The 22,828-nt window shown below is 36.9% G+C and overlaps 1 protein-coding gene across 2 annotated transcripts in view; it reads left to right on the top strand.

Moving 5' to 3' along the window:
• The window catches only part of PURG (purine rich element binding protein G), a 36,700-nt gene extending 25,816 nt beyond the window's left edge, over nt 1-10,884 (top strand). For both annotated transcript variants that reach the window (XM_030312305.1, XM_030312306.1), the window contains one exon: nt 9,980-10,884. In XM_030312305.1, coding sequence (XP_030168165.1) covers nt 9,980-9,994 — 15 coding nt within the window. In that variant the 3' untranslated portion in view covers nt 9,995-10,884. The remainder of the gene's footprint in view (nt 1-9,979) is intronic.
• The last annotated feature ends 11,944 nt before the right edge of the window (nt 10,885-22,828 follow it).

Raw genomic sequence — 22,828 nt, 5'->3', positions numbered from 1 at the left:
ATTATGCTAGGGAAATTGCTTTTTTTTTTTTTTTCATTTTTTTCTGTCTAATCTCAGGTGGAGATATTGATGAGTAGTAAAATTATGTATTTTAGATTTGCTGTATGACATGTGGGTTTAAAATATAAACATTTGGTGGGTTTGAATTGGAAAAGAAAGAAATGAAATGGAGAAATTATTATCTGGCTTTTGATTTTAGGGTTGTTTTTTTTAATGTTTGAGAGAGAGAGAGAGAGAAAAACAGAGCACGAGTGGGGAAGGGACAGAGACAGAGGGAGACACAGAATCCAAAGTAGGCTCCAGGCTCTGAGCTGTCAGCACAAAGCCCAATATGGGTCTGGAACCCATGAGCCGCGAGATCATGACCTGAGCCAAAGTCCGGTGCTTAACCAACTGAGCCACCCAGGTGCCCCTGATCTTAGTTTTAATTTTTCTCATGAATACTTGGCATCACATGTAGATAAATTCTTTTCAAGGCATGACTACTTTCTTCTCAGAACTAATAGAATTGTTTTGCTTATTTATTTTGAATTGTCAGATAGGGTAATAAGGTTATTTCTTTAGGGAATTGGAATATTCATTGGATAATGTAACCTCTTTAAAGTTGATGAACACATGGCCCCTTAGATTTGAAGTGGCAAGGTGATCCTAAATTAAGCCCCAAACATTGGCATTCAAAATGGTTTTAAAATGTGATACTCAATAAATACACTTGATTATGCACCAAAGTAGCAAAAGTAAAATCTTGTTTCCTTCCCATGTTTTAAGTCCCTCAGTATACCAGTGGAATACTACTGAGCTATTGTGTTCACTCATCCTTGGGGAAATAAGACTGAAGGCCATACTGCCATGATCACTTCTAAGTAGTATTTGAGCCACATTTTTTATTGATTTTTTATAGCTTTATAAATTAATATTTTCATGGTGACAAATTTAACTTAAAAACTTTTTTCTGTTCTAGGCTATGTTTTAAGCGTGAAAGGTTTTATATCCTTTTCTTAGAGCCAGTACATTCAGTATGGTCCATGTAAGAATTTGTCTTCTTTTTTCTCCAGCAATAAAAAATCTGGTTTAGTTCAGTGCCCTGATATAAAATCCATGTTCTCTGTAGAGTATTAGTCGTGGATCCCATTCTAGGATATGTTATTCTTTATAGGACAGTTGCAAGGCAGAAGTCTTAAAATGAAAAAAAGAAAAATGCCGCCTAATCTCTGATGCATCAGCAAGAACATTGTGTTTAGTGGCAATGCTCCTTCACATTTTGTATTAAGCTATAATTTACATACAGTAAAATGCTCAAATCTTAATATATCATTTAATCCATTTTGACGGATATCAAGACATAAAACATTTTTCTCACACCAGAAAATTTCTGTGTATCCCTTTCCAGTCAACAGCCCCACCCTCCCCCAATCCCATCTTCCAAAATCAATCACTGATCTGATTTGTATCACCACAGGCTAGTTTTGTCTATTCTGGAATTGTATATAAATGAACATGTGTTTTTTGTACTTGGCTTCTTTGACTTAGCCTAATATTTTTGAAATCATCCATGTCGTTGAGTTTACCAGTTAAATAGTTTCTTTTTATTACGGATAATATTTTTGTAAAAAAAAACAGGCAAAAAAAATTAGATCTTCACCAAGTATCTTCTTTTTTTTTTTTTAACCAAGTATCTTAATTGATACATGACTACCTTTGAAATCGGGGCAGCAAAACCACAGTAAGAATGAAGGGGACAAAATACCCTCCAATATTAATATTAAGTGACAGTACTCCTAACATTCAAATGGCGCTCCCACCTTAATTACTGTTATGTGCATCAAGAGGTACTCTTCTGGGAGATTCTAAACTGTTCTATTAACAACAAAGACACTGGGCAACTGCACTTCAGCAATTGCAATGGCCGCGGATCTGTCATTGTTTCTTTCCCTTTGTATTTCTTCTTTGACCTCAGAAAGCAAATGTGAAAAATAATTCCAGGTGAGAAGATGCTTCTGATGATAGGTCCATGATCAAAACATGCTGGAAGGAATGCTTTCACTGTTCATCAGTATGGTGATGCCTTGGTAGCTTTTATGTGCTCTTAAAATTGTATAATAACGTAGACCTTATGAGCTCAGTTTTATTATTACAAACTCACTATGTTCCATAATTTATACAAATGGAAGGAAAGTAGATACAATGAAAGCAACATCCAGATTGCATTCGCATTTTTTTTAAGTTCTAACTGGATTTACCAAAAAATTGCCATTTTAAGCAAAGATTCTTTAAAATTTGGGAGCAGTAATAAGTTTAAGTGAAGACTATACTGTGATTCTAGGAAGTCGTAGTAAATTGCATACCAACAGATCCTAAAGGATGAATTGTCGCTATCTGCTGTTGAGATTCAAGAGAATTTTATTCTGACCAAAAAGAAGTCTGAATTTTGACCTAACTACATAATGGCAAGGATTGAGCTGGCCCTCGGCTAGTCCATCCCAAACCATCTCCACTTTTAAGATTCTTAAATAAGAAGAACCACAAAGAGGTCCCAGAACACTAATGCACACATCAACAACACACACAACAAGCACCTTCTTAGCTTTATGGAATGTTATCATGTCATTTTCAGTGTTTATACAACTATTCAGTAAGGGGAGAAATGACGATAAAGTACTATAGTGCTTGCATCGGTTCTATGGAAAAAGGCACTCAAACGAATAAGAAGTTGTGCCAGATTACTGAGAGAATAAAATTTCAGATTATGTCCATTCTGCGAACCCCTCACATCCACTGATTTTCTCATTTCTTTCTGCCCTCCACTAAATACACATTCCTTCTCTCCTCTCATACTTATTTTTCTCATATGGTTCCTAAATTCTGTTACCACATTCATATTTCATTCTAATAATTCCAAAAATGTTGAAGTGACACTTCCCTTTAACACAACCTACTTTAGTATACAATTTGGCTTAAGTCTTACTTCTCATTCGTCTTATTTTACATAAAAAAGCAGTTACATTTAAATTATCAAGAGTATCTCATTAGTGGGGCACCTGGGTGGCTCAGCAGGTTAATTGTCCACTCCTTGATTTTGGTTCAAGTCATGAGCTCACGGTTTGTGAAATCAAGCCCTGTGTCAGGCTCTGAGCTGACAGTGTAGAGCCTGCTTGGGATTTCTCTCTCCCTCTCTCTCTGCCCCTCTGCCACCTGTGTACATGCTGTGTTTTTCTCTCTCTCTCTCAAAATAAATAAATATGTTTTTTAAAAAAAGACAGATTCTTAAAAAAAAAAAAAAGAGTATCTCAGTATAATATAACCTGTATGGAGGACTTACAATGCTGCCATACCAAACCTCAAGGATCTATGTTCTAAACTATAAAGATGATTAACTACTTTTGAGCAGTGTGCATGAATTCTCTCAGCAGTTCATCATCATTTTAGTTGTAGTAATTAATTTTAATTAACTGCCAATGCTGTTTGTTGCCATGTGGAAAAATGAGAATATGGCCCTTCTTCCCATTTGAGTATGAGTAATGATATCAATTTAATGTTAGAAGGGTAAAGAGGTTTTAGGTTGTGAAATAAAGAATTATAAACCTGATTTCCCAGGGAATACACTCTGCTTGGAGGGTGTTGAGAAGTCCTAGCTTAACAGAAATTAACACTGACAGTGAATCATCTTTCCTTCTACCACATTTTTAAGGTTCTGGCTAATGAAAAGTAGATTTTGCTTCCTAGTTTTGGAAACTAGTATTGTTTTTGTTGCTACTCAAAGTGTTCTAATTAATAGTGCTGTTTTTATAAACATATACAGTAATTTAGAAATTCAAACTTAATGTCATAGCCATTGGTTTTTTTCCACTACTGTGATTTAAAACAATAATTCTAATTTTTACAAGAAATAATTTCACCTCCTCTCTTTGAAGTTGGAAATGAGATCATGAATTGTACTTAAGATTTATTCTTTAGGGGACATGTTCATGTAAAGTAGTAGGAGTAGGAGCAAACTCCTCACTACTAATTTTGCTAACAATATAAAGTATTGTCAGCAAAGTAATATCCAGACTATATTGATATAATTTAATTATATTTATTCAGGATTTAAAAGGCTTTACATGGTATTGTTGGGGGAAAAAAAGGAGTAAAGGTGGTTTAAAAAAAACTTAATATTCTCAGTTGTTCAATCGTTCCAAAACATCAAATTTTTCAAGTTTATCATTTTTACTTTAAAATATACTCTGAATACTGAGTAGATTCTCATCTTACCAGAAGAGGAACCAGTTAGCACAACGTAGAATTTTAGAGCTGGAAAGACTTTCAATATCATCTAGTTTAAATGTGACATTAACCTAGTTCATTAAAATCACTATTTTCTCAAGGATCTCAGCTTCTCTGCGCTAATTTCCAGAAAATTAAAGGACCTCTAGTCCCTAATCCCTTTTGCTGTATGTCTGTCTTTTTGGTACCTTCTGATAGACTCCATATTCATGCCAATGATTACAACAGTGAGGATTTTCTCTATTCCTTATGCCTGAATTAGCTTAAGAATAGTCTATTGTGTGCAGAAACATAACTTTTAATTTAAATAGTTGTTCAGAGGGGCTCCTGGGTGGCTCAGTCGGTTAAGTGCCCAACTTCAGCTCAGGTCATGATCTTGCAGTTTGTGAGTTCAAGCCCCGAGTCTAGCTCTATGCTGACAGCTCAGAGCCTAGAGCCTGCTTCAGATTCTGTGTCTCCCTCTCTCTCTGCCCCTCCCCTACTTGCATGCTCTCTCTCTCAAAAATAAATAAACTTAAAAAAATTTTTTTAAATAAATAGTTGACCAAAAGAAAGGTGAATAATTTTGTTTTAGGAGTAGTTGTAGAAAGAGTCGAGTTATTGCTACTCTGGAGGACACATACTGTAAGGTCTTCTCCAGGGAGATTTAAAAGTGAGTAATACAACCCTATTGTGTAAGACAAGTAATACCTCTTAGCCTATTGTAGTGGAGAAGCAAGAGTGAGGTAAACATGGCTCTTCACTTGGAGGTTGAAGGTGAGAGGGGCAGTGTGCTGAGGTTCTTTGTTTTATTTTCTCAGTCCTGTTTCTCAGTCATTAAATCAACAGACATTAATTTTGCATACAACACGAGCTAAACATTCTGATAGGTATGGGTATACAGCAGACAACGAGATCTAGTCTTTGGCCTCAAGGAGCATAGCCTCAAGATACATAGCAGAGGGCAATGCAGATAACTGCCTATCTAACAGAGAAGATACATAGGATCTCTGAAAACCCTGTATAGCTCCACCACTGCACAAGCAATTTATTAACTTGGCTCATCTTGTAGAATGAGAAGTAACTATCATAATTAGTTGTGCAGCATTTTGGAAATGACAAGTGCTATAAAATAGCCGAGTAACAGAAAACAAGATTAAATTATATGGTAGGAATGGTTCTTATAGGTATCTTCAATATTTATGTCAGCGCTAAAGGACTACTACCAGGGAAAAGCTAAATTAGGTAAATACAATTTCCTAGGTAGATTTTACAAAGCCAAGAAAATATCTGTGTGTATTGACAAGAGAGATTGCGCAATCTTACTTTGGGTAATGCAAGAATTAAATATAGCATGGGGTTTCCCCGTTCTTCACCTTCTATTAAGAATCTTCTGCATTTCAGTGTTTATTTGAAGTGTTTCTTTAACAATTTTTAAATGCTGCCACTATCCAAGACTGTTATCTACCAACAAGCAATTATATTTTCATATTGAGAAACTAAAAGAACGTTCATTAAATTATGTAGAATGAATGTCTACCTTTCTGTGATTAACCTATCAGTATATTGGGTTTGGGGGAGGTGTTATCAGTGATTTATCATGCCTGATTCTTTTTGCTTTTACTTATGTTTTTAAAGTTTGTGAATTCTCCTAGAGGACTAAGATACCAATTTACATCCTATTCTGTATCCTCAGAAGGTGAAGAATTTATAGAATTGGGCATTTCTTTCATATCCTTTTATATGGTGACATTCTTACACCCAAGATTAAGATTATCAAACTGTAGGAAGAGGAAGGAGTTCTTTTTCAATAGTCATTTAATGTTCCATGACTACAAAGTAACTTATTTTATTATTAGCATTTTTACATTTTACCAGCATTTTCATCCTAATTAAATGAGGCACTACACCGCTATGTTTAGCCTGTGGCATAACAGAAGGCAGATGACCTGTCATTGAGAATCATGATCTTACACACTCTTTTTCCTCTGAAGAATATAGTTTTGTTTTGTTTTTTTGGTCTCAGTTTATAATGACATACCTCTGTAGCTTAACTTCATCACATTCAAACAATAAAAACATTAAAAATTTAACCTCATTATATGCATGCCACTTATTTTTACAAATATATATTAATATAATTATTACTTGGTAAAGAGATCTTATTTTTTATTGTCTTTCCCTGATTTAACAAATTTAATGATATGGAGAATTTCTATATAGTTGCTTATTTTATTCATTCCATATATTGGGTGTTTTGGTCTCTAATGTCCTGTTGTCCTTATTAGATTATCGCTATACATTTCCATTTAGATGAAGAGACAGAAGCATGCAGATTAATAACCCATGCATCAGACATTTTTGCCGTGCTTAATAGGAATGAGCAATTAAGGCTAGAAACCTCAGTGTTTAATACTGTTTTCAGAACTCAGTTATTACACATATATTGTCACTTCAGTGATTAAAGAGAGTAAGTATAATATGTAGTCAGATTCAAACAAGATAACTAAACCAATATTAAAAAAAAAAAAAGCTATTGTGTCTGTGCACTGCATGGCAGAGTACTAATAAAATTTGCCTAAATAAATTCTCATGATGTTTTGGGATATTATGGGAATGCTTTGGCTATACCTGGATCTGAATCTTCATAATGACAAAGGTTCTAACAGTTATTTTTTAAAAACACACTATACTGTTTTTAGAAGGTTATAATTACTTCCTGCTTATATTTATGATAAATTTGTAAAACTACTATGCTGTTATGAAAAAGGTAAAAGTTTATATGTACTTTGATTTTGAAAAGTAGCATCGGATGCATTTAAAAAAATTTTTGGTAACCTGTGGCACTTTGGTAAAGGAATGTGCAATTATAGAGATTTATGCTGTTTTAATTTTTTTTAATTGCCAGGAGTTACCCTTACTAGGCTTTAGACTGAAAACCAAACTCAGTTTTAATACTGGCACTTTTTCCTCCTGGTACTTCCCGTTTCTCTAATTATGTGGAACATTTAATTTAAACCATTCTTTGCAATGAGGTTTAACTTTCCTCCTCCATCCTAACCTCAAAAACCTTTAATTTAAAATTAATCCAGTGGTAGTTAGATAAGCATTTTGGGTATCATGGCCATTTGATCTGGCACCTGACTTTAGTAATCTCATAAAAATAGCTAAACTCCTGAAAAACAATATTCAATCATTTTAATTAGTTTTTATTGACTATAACCAATTGAGTAACTTGACATCCATAGAGTCATAATTTATCTTAAAATCTGGGGCTGCCAACATAACTAACTACACAGCATCGCTTAAAATACCCTCGTATATTCATTCCAAAGAGAAATGACAAGAAAAAAATAGAATTCTGTATGATTATGGCTATTGCAGACACTTCTGTTAGGTTTCCAGTATTTTACTGTGATACACCCATGGGTGGTACAAGTAAAATAAAAACAAATATAAATGCTTTAACATTGGATGGTGGCATCCATCAGTGCAGATTATGCATAAGCTACTGCAATAAAAAATACTCATTGTGCCTGTATTTGAAGAATTTATCTGAGATTTCCTCTGGCCTTTTCCATTTAAGGCTGTACAATCGTTTTAAATGTAAAGACGACAGAATATATAAATGAGTGAAATGATGGCCCTGTTTGCCATAGGATAAATATTCTGTTGAACTTGTTGAGGGGCATTGGCTGTTGCATATTACAACATAAGCTAGGTTGTTATAAGCCACATGCGAGTCTTATGTACAAATCAGAGCATTTAGAAATTATACATCTTTCTTTTTCCTCACAAAAAGAATTCAGACTTTATAATCCAAATTTATAATTTTAAGCTGCTGTTTATTGAAAAGCACCTAATATGGATTAAAAGACTAAATGAAATAAGACCTATGAAAGAATGCTAATTAATAGCCTAACCCTGTATATTATCAAACTTCTAATAATGTTAAGTTTCTTATAAAGCCTTAAAATATTTTAATGAAAAATTAATTACCTAGAAATGAAGGCACTTTATTACCTTAAACTAGCTATTTGTCTGTATAGAATTTGTCTAAACCCCATAAAATATTCTTTATCCTTTTATAAATTTATCCTGCTTATGTGTTTTTCTAAAGCTTCTTATAATATAATAATTCAAAGTATTTTACCTTAACAGAAAATTGTGTTACATGGTAGAACCAATGAACAATTCAGAAATAAAACTCTAGAGTAACAAAAGTATGTGTGATAATAGCAAAACTGTTAGTCTAAGTTAGTCTACAGTCATTTGGGGTAAAAATGTAAAATTTGAAGGCTTTTTCCTTGAACAATCTTTAGTCAGCTTTTTGTTTTTTAAATCTTATTTTTAACTGGCACTACCTTGTGTTTAAGTGTTGGTCAAATATAAGGGCAATCAAAATTATTATGCCAGCCTGTCGTAACTCAGTTTTGTTTAGTTGAGTTTTTTTAAACTAAAACATTGAGAATTAGTTTTGTTTCTTCTATGTTCAAGTCAGCCCCGCCTGGTAAATTATCAAATTTAAATCAGTATTATGGGTGTGCTGCTCTGTATAGCTGTACCCTCTTCAGAAAATTAATAGTTGATTTATACAAGGGAGGTGATTCAGCAGAAAAAGCCTAGGATAATTTTTTTCAAAAGTTAAATTTTTTCTGAAGCTCAACCTTACATCTTTCTGACATTTATAAAACATAGGCTAGCTTTCTTTTATCCAAGAAATTTTTTTAACACAAGAATATTTCAAAGCAAACAAACTTTGCTTTCCTTTTCATTTGGGGGCAGTTCACTTAAGAAGAAAACATTTGTCTATAATTGTACTTATCTTTAATTCTTTCTCTGTGGTGGCCATTTTTCTATCACTAGTTTTAAATGTTTTGCTAAATGTGAATGCTGCTTCATAGATGCAGTTTTCATTACATGGTACAGACAGGAGTCAAGTTTATTAGCAGTCTACTCTTATCAAGGAGAAACTAAAAATAAGTTCCATGTCAATTCTTTGGTTTGTATCTTGGTATCTTTTTTTTAAATAAGATATATTAACCCAAAGGTGTGTTAATTGTCATGGCATGAACAATCTTAAATGTAGATCTATTGAGTATTTTGTGATGCTGAGTAAACAGACTTTTCTCAAATCTCTGTGATGCTAAATATTTTCCTTAGGAGGTTTTGTTTAATGTTAGATTGTTGTTCTGAAAGATGTTGGTCTTAGTGGGATTTTTTTTAAACTGGGAAAACAAACGCATGTATTACAAGTATAGAAATGGTGAATTGTAAACTTACCGTATAATAATGATTCTATTTTCAAAAATGTTTTGCTGTTAAATATATACAACATAAAATTGCTGCCATACTGTAATTGAATACTTTTTCTTAAATGACCCTGTTATCACTATTCCAGAATTAGAAGTTGGGCAGATACATGATTGATTCATGTGTCTGCATAGATGCTTCAAGGTATATTCTTCTCTTGGTGAGTAAAAATATATTTTCCTTGGCATCAGTGCATTGAGATCTGAATATACCTGTATCTATCCATTCTTATTGCACATTTCTTATACAGTATCTTCTAATATGCCAAAATTGGCCTAGACATAACTTAAAATTGAGGGTTTGTTACATGCTTTCTAACAGAAAGGTTTTCAATGATATTCATTATGGGTTTGTACTGTGAAAATAGTGAAACTCCCTTTAAAATTTCATATATGCTAAATTTAAATTAATATTTTTTCTTTAGCTCAAATTTCCCTAAATCCAGGGAGAATACCAACCCTTTTCACTGTTGTCAAATCCAGCATAAGGAACAGCCCTATGACACTACAAAAACAGTTGAGGAATAAGGAATAAGTCTCTTATGTTACACTCCAGAATAAAGGCACTGTGTGAAAGAAATGAACCGAAGTTCACCGTGAATGCAAGGCTTCTGTACTTGACATCCCTCCACCGAAGGGAAGACAAGTGTCAACACCACTGGCATCATTTTCAAACTCATCTTATGTGGAATATCTTCCACCACACTGGAGTACTTATTGACTCTTACCAGGTTTTGGCTTTGTTTTGTTTTGTTTTGTTTTGTTTTAATTCATCAAGCCTTTCAGTTTTCAAAAAAACCATTTGTCAGCACTGAGGTAGAGGGACATAGATTTGAAAATACTTTCTTAAGAGATCATGTAACTATTTAACTCAATTTAAAAAGAGGAGGAGGGATAGTTTCAACCCACTGCCTCTCACAAGAAACATGTTTTTAAATCTGTAACTGTTTTAGTGTTAACAGGGTACAAAGTGTTTTTTGTCCTGTATTGTACTTAAAAAGTTCTCATTGATTGGTGATTGTATTGTACTGTATGGAAACAAATCATAAATTGCCTTGTATTGTTTATAATAGACCATACCACGTACCACTTCAGTTTTTATGTTCCAAGTTTTCCAGTGATGCATGTTAACAGTTAGGTCCTAAAATTCTGTGGTGCTAATTCTTCCATATCCAATGGTGCTTTTGTGGATGCTAACTGCACACATGCTGAACAAAGCTTGAAGTTTAAAACTTTCCTCCCTTCCTCTGTTTATATAAAGTAAAATAAAATAACTTGAATTTGTCTCAAAGTATCACTGACAATCTAATAAACTGGTTTATATGTGTGATTAGTTTGGATTCTTAATTATTTTTCAGAAAGCAGATTAGCTCTACTGGGCCCTTCCTTCTATCAAACAGAAATTGATTTTACTATGTGTTTATTGTGTTATTTCATTTTGTGCCCCCAAAGTTGTGGTACCTTTGGGAATTTAAATCCAGGTGGCCTGGCTTCTATAATCAAGTTTATGTCGGATCTACAAAAACTAGACCTATCAGACCTGGAAATTAGTAAGTTGAGAAAACCAAAAATGTACCATGAGAGTGCCTTTGTGTATTTTAGTATTTTATTAATAAAGTTTTATTATCTATGTACCATGAGATAGCATTTGCATGGAAACTAGTATGCCTTCAGAACCTTTATTATTGCTCAGATGACATTGAAAAGGCCATCCCTCTATGCTGATATTTAAAGTAAAAGCTCCACTTTACATGTATGAAAATACAGACAAAAAAATATATAATAAAAGCGGAACTTTCCAGGACAAACTGATAACCTATGCCAGGATGGCATAATAGATAAACCCATGCCTAGTCTTATTGGATTTTTAATTTTAGCATCTGCACTAAGAATCACAGCATTAGGACGAGTGAAGCTGCTCCTCGAGAGGGCAGAAGGCTGTTTCTCCCAAGCTAGAGAAAAAGTCAGTATTAAGGCAGTGTGCAAATTTGCATTCTAATCTCGGTATTTTGCCTAACCCATGGGTAACCTTAAATTTAAAAAGAAAAGATCAAAATAAATCTATTAAAACTCCTCAAGCAACAACCATTGATGTCAAATAAGAGATGAGCAAACCTGTCTATCTGTCCTAGTGGGCCTGATGACTGAGGCTACATTCCCATGTTGCTGGGGTTCTTTATTTTATCAAGAGCATATATTCAGTAATTCTGCCTCAAATAGTTATTAAATCATGTCTAACTTCTAATATCAGAAAATAAAGTTGACAAAAATAGAGCCAATATGAGCACTGGGCTTACATCCCCATGACTGTCTTGAACAAATGCAATATTTACTAAATCACAGCCTCTCCAAAGATATTTCTACTGTGTATTTTTGTAACTACCTTTACAGCATGCCATTTTATGAAAACTGGCAAATAATAAATGTGTGGCAATAATTCCAGGTCTTCTTTAATCAAAAAAAGAGAGAGAGGGTAGGTAGATCTATGAATGTTTTAGAGTATCTTTACTTCTGCGGTAATATTTTGCCTGTTAATTGAAAGAAAATTTAATTATAATTTTATGAAAGGATAAAAGGATAAATTGCTTTTGGAAAATCTCTGCTTTTTAATCTACATGAAAAATCTCTCATTTTTTCCCTACAGCCACCAGATTTGTGTATTATTGTTCACCATCATGTTTGTCCCACCTAAAAAATTATTCTCACAAAATTTATCAGGTTTTTTTTGTATGAAATTATTTTTAAAACTCAGCCTTAAATAAAATGAATACACTTTGTAAGTTTGGTTCATTTATGAAAATAATGTAGTCTCTCCCTCTTTATTATTTAAGCTTTTTCAAAGTTACAAAATTATGTTTGTCTTTAGTTTTATCAACATTATTTTGGCAAGTTGTGTTTTCTGTTCCTAAAATAATAATTTCCCTTGGAAATCATAACCTCAAGGTGTCATCTGTAAATCCATGAATGAAAGCACTTTCAATAAAGATCCAGATATTCTCCATTGAGAAACATCTTTTGAAATAAATTTCATGTACATTAAAAACCTAACCTACTCATCTTAGGGAACTAATTTTTCTCATCAGAAATTGTGTTGAGTTTGAAAATGACCAATAATAATAATCTCGCCCTTATTTTTTTAAAAGCCAATAGGGGCACCTAGGTGGCTCAGTTGGTTAAGTATCTGACTTTGGCTCAGGTCATGATCTCACAGCTCGTGGGTTCAAGCCTTGCATTGGGCTCTGGGCTGACAGCTCAGAGCCTGGAGCCTGTCTCAGGTTCTGTATCTCCCTCTCTGTCTGCCCCTCCCCTGCTCTCTCTCTCTTTCTCTCTCTCTCTCTCTCAAAAAATAAAGAGTAAAAAAAATTTTTAAGCCAATCTATAACCTATATCATTTCAGATTTGTCTTCTTCATTTTTTTTAAAACCATTGAAGTAGGTGCATACTGAGTTCTCATTAAGACTAACGTCACTTTTCTTACTCTCCACTTTATCCGTGGGGCAGTAAAAAGACTCCTAGAAAATAACTAAAAACTAAGTAAGACAATTCACATAAAAACAAATGAGTGGTACTTCATAAGACTGAATTAACCATATAATGCAGTGAGCAAACATACATATTCTCCCCAAATTGGTCTCGATGCTGTGAATGGTAGCTAAAGCTTACACTTTCTGCAGAGCATACCAGACCTTGAAAATAAAAAGGACTCTGAATGAAAGGATTGGCCCTCCATTTGGGGTATGAAGAAACTCAGTTTTGTTAGTTCATTCTGAGTAAATACACAAGAGATCCCTTTTAAACAAGGTCATAAAGAAAACATGTTGAGCATGAGATATCCTGTGAAGAAAATTAATTTACAACAAAAAATAAAGTGTTATTCCCATTGAGCAGGACTGAAAGGAAACTGTATAAGAAGTAATCTTTATTTTTACCTTATATTCTTTATGTTATTTAATGATAAGCATGTATTACTTTATCTTTTTAAAAATTATTTTTTGGGGTGCCTGGTGGCTCGGTTAGGCGTCTGACTTCAACTCAGGTCATGATCTCATGGTTTGTGAGTTGGAGCCCTGCGTTGGGCTTTGTACTGACAGCTCAGAGCCTGGAATCCGCTTCAGATTCTGTGTCTCCCTCTCTCTTTGCCCTCCCTAACTCATGCTCTGTCTCTCTCTGCCTCTCAAAAATGAATGTTAAAAAAAATTTTTAATGATTTTTTTAAGGGGTACCTGGGTGGCTCAGTCTGTTGTGTTTCTGACTCTTGATTTTGGTTCAGGTCATGATCCCAAGGTTGTGGGATCAAGCCCTGCATCAGGCCTTGTGCTGAGTGTGGAGCCTGCTTAAGATTCTCTCTCTCCTCTCTCCCCCTCTGTCCCTCTCCCCTGCTTGTGTGCTCACTCTCTCTCTAAAAACAGACAAAATAATAATAATAATAATAATAATAATTAAATAAAACTAAAAATTATTCTTAGAGGAAGGAAATAAATGCTCAACAAATTAGAATACCTACATCAACTGGTTGCATATTCTCTTTCTAGTAGGAAAATCTGCTTATAAGATCTAATTAATGTCAGAACATCACTTCACAAGTATAAGATCAGGTAAAAGGAAATATTAATGAATATTAATCATGTTATGATGGGGCTCCATTAAAAAAACAGAAATAGTCACACTAGCTCATCAGAGCAGTCACCCCAAGTCAGAGACCGAGATTACTAACACATCCTTATGTTTTGTATCTTTTTTTTTTCAATTCCATATGACACCATCTTTCAGTGTGAAAATGTTATTGCTTATCAATGTAATCAAACCACATAGTATATTTGCATCACTTTAGGCTCCTTAATGATGTAATATCATGTTATCATTATCATTCATCATTAAGGATTATCGTTATTCATATCTTGTATAGTCATTATGTACTACATCATTATTTCATATAATAAGAATATCATTATTACTAATGTAGTCATCATTATTAGTAATAATTAGCTATATTTGGCATTATTCATTCACTATCATAATGTCATTCATCATTAATGAAAGTTTCCTATACAACAGATACCCCTCTGACTTTGACCTTTCTTGATAGAGACTTTGGGAATATCCCAAATCATCAGTAGCAATGAATGAAAGGTCAAAACCCTCTTCCCTTGCCCTCATGACAGAACATGTCAATAGATCATGGCATTCTTTCCAGTGGACCACATACATCTCTGGAATCTTTTTCAACTCAGCACTCCCGGCAGCCACTACCAGTTGACTAGACCTAGTATACAAGGTTGGCGTATTTGCCACTCTGCCTCTGATGTCTCACGGACATAAAGAAGCCATCTGTATTTGTCTGGGTCCTCCAAGAAGCAGATTTCAAGATAGGGTTACATGTGGGGCACAAGGGTGACTCAGTCAGTTGGGCATCCATCCGACTCTTGATTTTGGCTCAGGTCATGATCCCACAGTTCATGAGTTTGAGCCCCACGGTGGGCTCTGTGCTGACAGTGATGGAGCAGAGCCTGCTTGGGACTCTCTCTCTGCCCATCTCCACCCATGCTCACGGGCCCCCCACCAACAAATAAATACATAGATAAATAAAACATTTTTTAAAGATGAGATTGGTTGTAACAATAGATTTATTAGAGGAAATGCCATTGAGGGAAAATGGAGAAGGAGTTGGTGGAGCCATCAGACTGTGATGCAGGTCTGTACCCAATGCCGGAGAAGACAGAAGAAACTAAGGAGGAGGGAAGAAGGGAGTACAGAAGGTACTTCTTAGACTTCAGCACAGTTTTAAGAAAATTTCAGCCAAACAATGGGCAGTCCTCGAGCCAAAGTCACCCTTCAGAGGAGGCCAGCGTCTTACAGGTATGGGCCTGCTTAGTATCCTTGCCATGCTCAGTCATCAGCTGGGAGCCGCCTAGGCAAAGCACAACCTCAGTACAAACATGGTAATGGACGTCAGAGCATAGCAGCTGGTCTGTGGGTCACTTATGCTCCCTGAAGTAGGAAATCTGAAAGATGCATTTTCAGGGCCCCCACAGGCTCCTGTCTGCACTGCACAGACTTACGTGTCCACCTAAGTTAGAGGAGCACTCTCTCCGTGGTCCTCACAGGCCTCTCTTCCTAAAGGAAAAACTCAGGAAAGAGAAGTTAGGGAATAAAGTACAACCCCTGATGTTGCATTGGATCTCAGGGTCGCAAATGGAACTTGTCTTCCTCCTCCACCATCCTTTCTAAATTACCCCTTACCTTGGTACGACTCAATGACTTGCCTGGTGGTATGACTAAGACCTTCATTCCTGAGGAATCTGGCTTATTCAGATTGGGCTACGGTTGCCGCACAGGTCCATCAGCAGTTACAGTGGGCTAGGAAGTACCAGGAGGCTGCCTGAGTGGATCACGCACACATTCCTTCCTCCCTACCTCCATTGTGTAAAGCATCGTTATCTCCTCCTAATGATCAGGGTTAATTAACCCTGTCCAGCTGGTGACTCCTCTCCTAACCTGCTGATTCCTAGGCATAGGGAGTCTACAGTGTCCTGGCAGCAGCTATAACTCGAAGTTCAATGGATACTAGCAGTGTCCTTTGCCAAGGATACACCCCATTTGGGGACTAGAACCTCCAAACTGCAAAGCCCAGAGCTGCAGGGATAGGAGGCACAAACACCCAGTGGGTCATTAGTAGTGATGGTAAGTAAAGCCACACCTGCTTCTTCCACACCCTTGATTCCCAGGTTTATGTATTCTTCCTACTGAGCACAGCACTATATAGAGGTCCCTGGTTTAATGCACATACTGCATCTTAAAGGATGGCATCCCATGCTTTCAGAGTATTGCCTCACATTGGCCCTTTTGCTGTGCCTTTAGAAAGCTATTTCTGCATTCCTTGGAGCTGGCTCTCTCTGGATAGTGTGCTAGTCATAGTTGGATCATAGGCCCACTCCGTCCACCTCCACTGGGAAATGGGTCCCCTGGTTGGATGCTTCTGTCTCTGCTCCTATGGCTACTTTGTTCATGTGCTCATTGTGCTCGTTGTGAAGCGGCCAGTGGCAGTCTGACTCATGTCAGTTGACTGAGTCATTTTGTCTTCTTGGTTGTTCAGGATGCCTTCTGATGGATATTGACATGTAAAACGAATCTCTTCACAATTCATGTCCACTCCCATGTGTCCATCCACATGCATCTACCCCAGACTTTTGTGCTCCAATCTTCCAGTTCTTTTCCTTTTAGGCCCCTGACCAGAGAGCCAAGCTGATGACCACTGTCCAGGAAGTGTAAATATTTTCACCTCAGGCCACTTCTTCCATACAAAGGGGATGACAAGGTGCACTGCTTACAACTTCACCTGCTGGAAAGATTTTCCCCCTCCACTGGTCCTTTCAAGGCCACCCCACCCATTTTCAGCTTGTACCCATATATCTAGCCATTTCATCCTAAGCTATGCTCAAGCTTTTTCGTCCTCCTTCAGCTGGTTTTATGAGAACCCCCATATGTGCATACGTGTGAGATGGGAGAGGGATGCTGATGCTTTAGCTCCTGTTTGAGGGTGCTAAAGATAAGGGCCTTGGGCTGCCTGTTCATACAATATTCTCATGATCTCTGGTTCTCTTCAGGCTTGATCATTCCTATATCATTTCTATGTCTTGGTGAACTACCTTTGGGCCCATCCAACTTCATGATTTGGAGGGTTCAACAGAACCCAAATAATGAAGGGCAGTTCTGTACCCATAGTCCACAACCATCATCTCCACCAGTACCCTAGCCCTCCAATGTCTGTTTCTCAAAAAGTGTCAAATTTTCTATGAGTTGACTTGGCCTTATTCCAGAATCCCAGGATTCTGCACTGGGACTCTCCCACTGGGGTTTGCCAAAAGCTCTCTTTTTTCCCACTGCACCCTTCTCAATACTAACACTTCCAAAGCCATAGGATCTGCCCATTCATATGAACCAAATAACAGGGCTGCTATACTTCTTACAGAGCATTTCCTGCTCTGAGCACTACTCAAAGCTGACAGTTTTCCATGTCACACAGTATATGGGCAAGGACAATATTCTTATCTGTGGAATGTGTTGTCTCCCGAGCTCAAAAAAGCTAACCAGGTGCTAAGCTTCCTCTATATTTTATGGACAAAAGGTGCACCAACGTCTTTTACTTTGGAAAAGATATCCTGGCATGTTTTCAACCACTGGACCCCCTAAAAACCACTGAAGTGGCAGGAGCCTGATTATTCATAGGGTACCTAATAGAGTTCCCACTTTTCTCAGCCTCCTTATTCCTTCTGCTGATCATAGGGACCAATGAGCAATGTGACTTGCACTGCAGCCTGGTCCTGTTTCAGAATCCTTTCCTGAGGGCAACTCAGAAATTTCCACTGCACTGACTGCTGTCATTGTTTTTTCAAGACTTCTAAGAACTACCACAGCAGTGATTTTGCCCCATTCCCTAAGGTTCTTGCCAAGGTATAAAACCTTAGATCCCGATGGAGTTAAATTCCAGGCCCCTTATCAAGCACTCTGAAAACACAGTCCAAAGTATATGCCTCTGGCTCCAGCTTGTATGTGCTAGATAATTCTTGCAGCTCTTCTAGTGTAGAGTCTCTTTCCTCCTTCATCATTCCTAGCATGTACCTATCTAGACTATGCTGGGACCGATCTTCAGTTATCAGACAGGGAGAGGTGAGGGCAGCTACGGAGGGAAGCCTGTGTTCCTTGTGAGGGAAATGTCTCTGCAGCATCTTCTAGTGTGTCTGAAGTACTGGCTCTTAACAGGGAAAGCTGGGACACTTCCGCAAGTCTAAAGGATTTAGTGGTGTGGGGTGGGGAGGGGAATCCTGCAGAGACAATATACTCAGGAGCATCCATCTACATGTCCTTCAGGGTCCCATGTTTCCCCAACCAGCACCTTGACCTTCATATAACAGATCTGTCTTGGCTGAACATTCAAACATCTGGGGGTCTTTGCAATTCTCTTTGATTTTCAGTCTGTTCAACTGTGTCTGTCTCCCACACTGGAGCAGGCAAGGGCCTCTTTGTAATCTACCAAAGAGACCCTCTGGCTCTCACACTTAGCCATTAACTATTTATTAATGGCTCTGAGCCTCCCATTACCCTCGGCTGGCATTAATACAACTTAGCAGTAATCAGCCAACTCTGCTATCTTTGAGGACATTGTTCTTACCATAGCTTTCAAATGCCTGAATCATCACATCTGCCACAGCATTCCTCTCAGCCAGGACATTTCCCTAGGTCACTGTCAATGAAGTACTTAGCATTTGAGTCATCACTTTATGCTAGGACTGTCCTTACTCCACCTATCAGTCAGGTTAACATCCTCTTTGCCCACTGGGTGATTAGTGGGTTGGTCCCAAACTGCAGTCTCTTCTTGGATCATTCTTGGTACTTATTGTGTTAGTCCAGCTCATCTGAAAAGCAGAAGCTAAGATAGAATTAGATAAATTTAAGAGATTTATTGGGGCAAAAGCTGGTGAGGGAAAATGGGGAGCTGGAGGAAGTTGGGAGATCCTTCAGACCAATGCTGGTCCTGCCCCTATGCAGGAAAGAAAGATCTCAGACTGCAACACTGCTCTAAGAAAGTTTTGGCAAGGCCAACAGGAATCCTCAAGCCAACAGTGTCCTTCAGAAAAGTCCTGTGTCTTTGAGAAATGGACCTGCCTTTGGAACCCTGCCATGAGCAGTCATTAGGAACATCTCAGGAGAATGCGGCCTTGGCATGGACACAATGATAAAAAGTCAGAGCACAGTAGCTGATGCCTTCAGGTAAGTATCCTCCCCACAATAGGGGATCTGGGGGGCATGTTCTCATGGCTGTCATGTTCCGCACGTCCTTCCACCCCTGCCACCGCATGGAGGTGGAGGCATTTGCAATCACAAAGAATCCATCTCGGCCCTTGTTGAAATGCTGATGCTTTTCTGGCTCAGTTTGAGAGAGGAATCATTTTGATCCTTATCCTGCAAACTGTAGAAAAGATTAACCTAATTGGAGTCTGAACTGACAATGAGTAATAAATTTAAAAGTAGTATTAAAATATTTATGAATACTCAAGCTCAATAGTCAAATTTATATCCCAAAAAAATTACTTGAAAAGTTTTTAAAATAGGGGCGTGTGGGTGGCTCAGATGGTTGAGCGTCTGACTTTGGCTTGGGTCATGGTCTCGTGTTTTGTAAGTTGGGGCCTATCTATTGGCACAGAGCCCCCTTGGGATCTTCTGTCCCCTTCTCTCTCTGCTCCTCCCCCACTTGTGCTCCTCTCTCTCTCTCTCTCTCTCTCTCTCAAAAACAAATAAACATTTTTTAAGTTTTTTAAATATTTCAACATACAAATATCTCATATATATTTATACACATCTTATATATTGAAAGAAAAATCTTTCGGGGTGCCCAGGTGGCTCAGTCAGTTGAGCGTGTGACTTCAGCTCAGGTCATGATCTTGCCATCCATGAGTTCGAGCTCTGTGTCGGGCTCTGTGCTGACAGCTCAGAGCCTGGATCCTGCTTCAGATTGTGTCTCCCTCTCTCGGCCCCTCCCATGCTCACACCTCTGTCTCTCTCTGTCTCTCCTAGTCTCAAAAGTAAATAAACATGAAAGAAAGAAAGAAAGAAAGAAAGAAAGAAAGAAAGAAAGAAAGAAAGAAAGGAAGGAAGGAAGGAAGGAAGGAAGGAAGGAAGGAAGGAAGGAAGGAAAGAAAGAAAAGAAAAATCTTTCAATACAAAAAAGCTAAATTTATACAAAAAGTAAATAATACAGTGATTTTTGTGTAACAAAATATTGTTTTTAAAAGATTTCCTGGGGCATCTGGGTGGCTCAGTCAATTAAGCATCTGACTCTTGATCTCGGCTCTGGTTGTGATCTCAAGGTTGTGAGTTAGAGCCCCATGTTGGGCTCCAAACTGGGCACAAAGCCTACTTAAAAAAAAAACCAAACAGATTTCCTATATGATGTATTTATTAGCAGACTCTGCTAGCATATTTCTTTAACCATTTAAAAGATCTGATTTGAGCACACCTGGTAGGCACAGTCAGTTAAGCAACGGACTCTTGATTTCGGCTCAGGTCATGATCTCATGGTTGGTGAGTTCGAGCCCCGCAACCACTCTGCACTGACAGTGCGAAACCTGCTTGGAATCCTCTCTCTCTGCCCCTCCCCTCCTCATACTTTCTCTCTCTCAAAAATAAATAAACTTTTTAAAAAAGTATTTGATTTTACACAATTACAAGTTATATACACATTACATAATTTTTAATCAAATAGTACCTAAATGATTAGGTACTAATCAGTAAATCACTAAATAATCTAAATTATTTAGAAAGTAAACACCCTCCATAACTTCACTCCTCAGAGATAACTATTAACAGGTCAGTGAGTAGTCTCCCAAATTTATTTATATGCATATCTTAACATATGCATATAATGCTTTAAACAAAAATAATATTTCACTATACTCAATTTCACTCAATATCCAAATTACTTTTTTTTAACATTGCATCTTTTATTTCTTTTAAGTTTAAAAAAAAATATTTTTAAGGTTTATTTATTTTTGAGAGAGAAAGAGACAGAGCATGAGCGGGGGAGGGGCAGAGAGATGTGAAGACACAGAATCAGAAGCAGGCTCCAGTCTCTGAGCTGTCAGCACAGAGCCTGATGCAGGGCTCAAACTCAGGAACTGTGAAATCATGACCTGAGCCAAAGTCAGACGTTTAACTGTCTGAGTCACCCAGGCGCCCCTTTTATGAGTTTTTTAAAATAAGATTTTTTAAAATTGAGGTTTTAGTCACACAACATGAACTTCACTGTCTTAAAGTTTACACTTCTGCTCTTTTAGGACATTCACTATGTTGCACAACCATCACCACAATCTAATTCCAGAATATTTTCACCCCCTCTAAAAGAAACCCTGGACCTAATAGCAGTTAATCCCAATTTCCTTTCCTTACAGGCCCCGTCGGCCACTCATCTACTTCCAGTGTCTATGGATTTGCCTATTCTAGACATTTCACACACATGGAATCATATGATATGTGGCCTTGTATGTCTGGCTTCTTTTTCTTAGCATAATGTTTTCCAGGTTAACTCATGTTGTAGCATGTACCTTGGCTTCATTCCTTTTATGCCTGAGTACTAGTCCATTGTATGGATGTACCATGTTTTGTTTATCCATTTATTAGCTGATGGACATTTGAGTTATATCCACTTTTTTAGCTATTGTGTATAATGCTGCTATGAACATTTGTGTACAAGTTTTTAAACGAACATATGTTCCCAATTCTTTTGGGTACATACACTTAGGAATAAAATATTTGGATCATATGGTAATTCTGTGTTTAATTTTTTAAGGACTGTTGCCCATAATGGCTCTACCTTCCCACCAGCAAGCAAATTACTTTTTATACTTCAAATATCTTAGACATCTTTCTGTGTATAGAGATTAATAGTTATTTTAATAACTAGTATTTCACTGCATGAGGCCATCAAAACTTATTTATCTCCTGATAATAGACTTTGTATTGTTCGTGGTTTTTTACGGTTTCACTTGGTCCTGTATTATAGTTTACACATATCTTGACAAGTAATGTTACTTGGTCAAAAGAGATACTTGTTTTAATTCTTTGATTGAGGCATAAGTGACCTACTATACACTGTACATATTCCAAGTGTACAATTGGATAGGTTCTGATTATGTATACAACCATGAAACCCTCACTACAATCAAAATAATAAACATATCCATCATCTGCAAAGTTTCCTTCCCTCTCCCACCCCCATCCTCACCTTTACCCCATCTGCAGGCAACCACTGACCTACTTTCCATCAATGTAGGTAAGTTTGCATTTTCTAGAATTTTATATAATTGAGTCATGACATATGTACTCATTTTTTTTTTTTGGTTCTCTGACTCAGCATAATTATTTTGCAAGTAATCCAAATTATGTGCATCAATAGTTAATTCCTTTTTATTGCTGAATAGTATTCCATTGTATGGATGTAGTAGATTTTTAAATTTATTAGTCTCCTGATGGACATTTGAGTTGTTCTTAGCATTTGGGTACTAAAAATAAAGCTGCAGGGAGCCTGGATGGCTCAGTAGGAGCCAACTTTGGCTCAGGTCACGATCTCCCTGTGCTGACAGCTCAGAGTCTGGAGCCTGCCTAGGATTCTGTGTCTTCCTCTCTCTCTACCCCTCGCCCACTCACACTCTGTCTCTCTCTCTCTCTCTCTCTCTCTCTCTCTCTCAAAAATAAACCTTAAAAATTTTTTTAAAAATAAA

Source organism: Lynx canadensis, chromosome B1 (genome assembly GCF_007474595.2).
Source record: "Lynx canadensis isolate LIC74 chromosome B1, mLynCan4.pri.v2, whole genome shotgun sequence".
NCBI classification, from domain to species: Eukaryota; Metazoa; Chordata; class Mammalia; order Carnivora; family Felidae; genus Lynx; species Lynx canadensis.
This window is presented reverse-complemented; position numbering and strand designations above follow the sequence as displayed.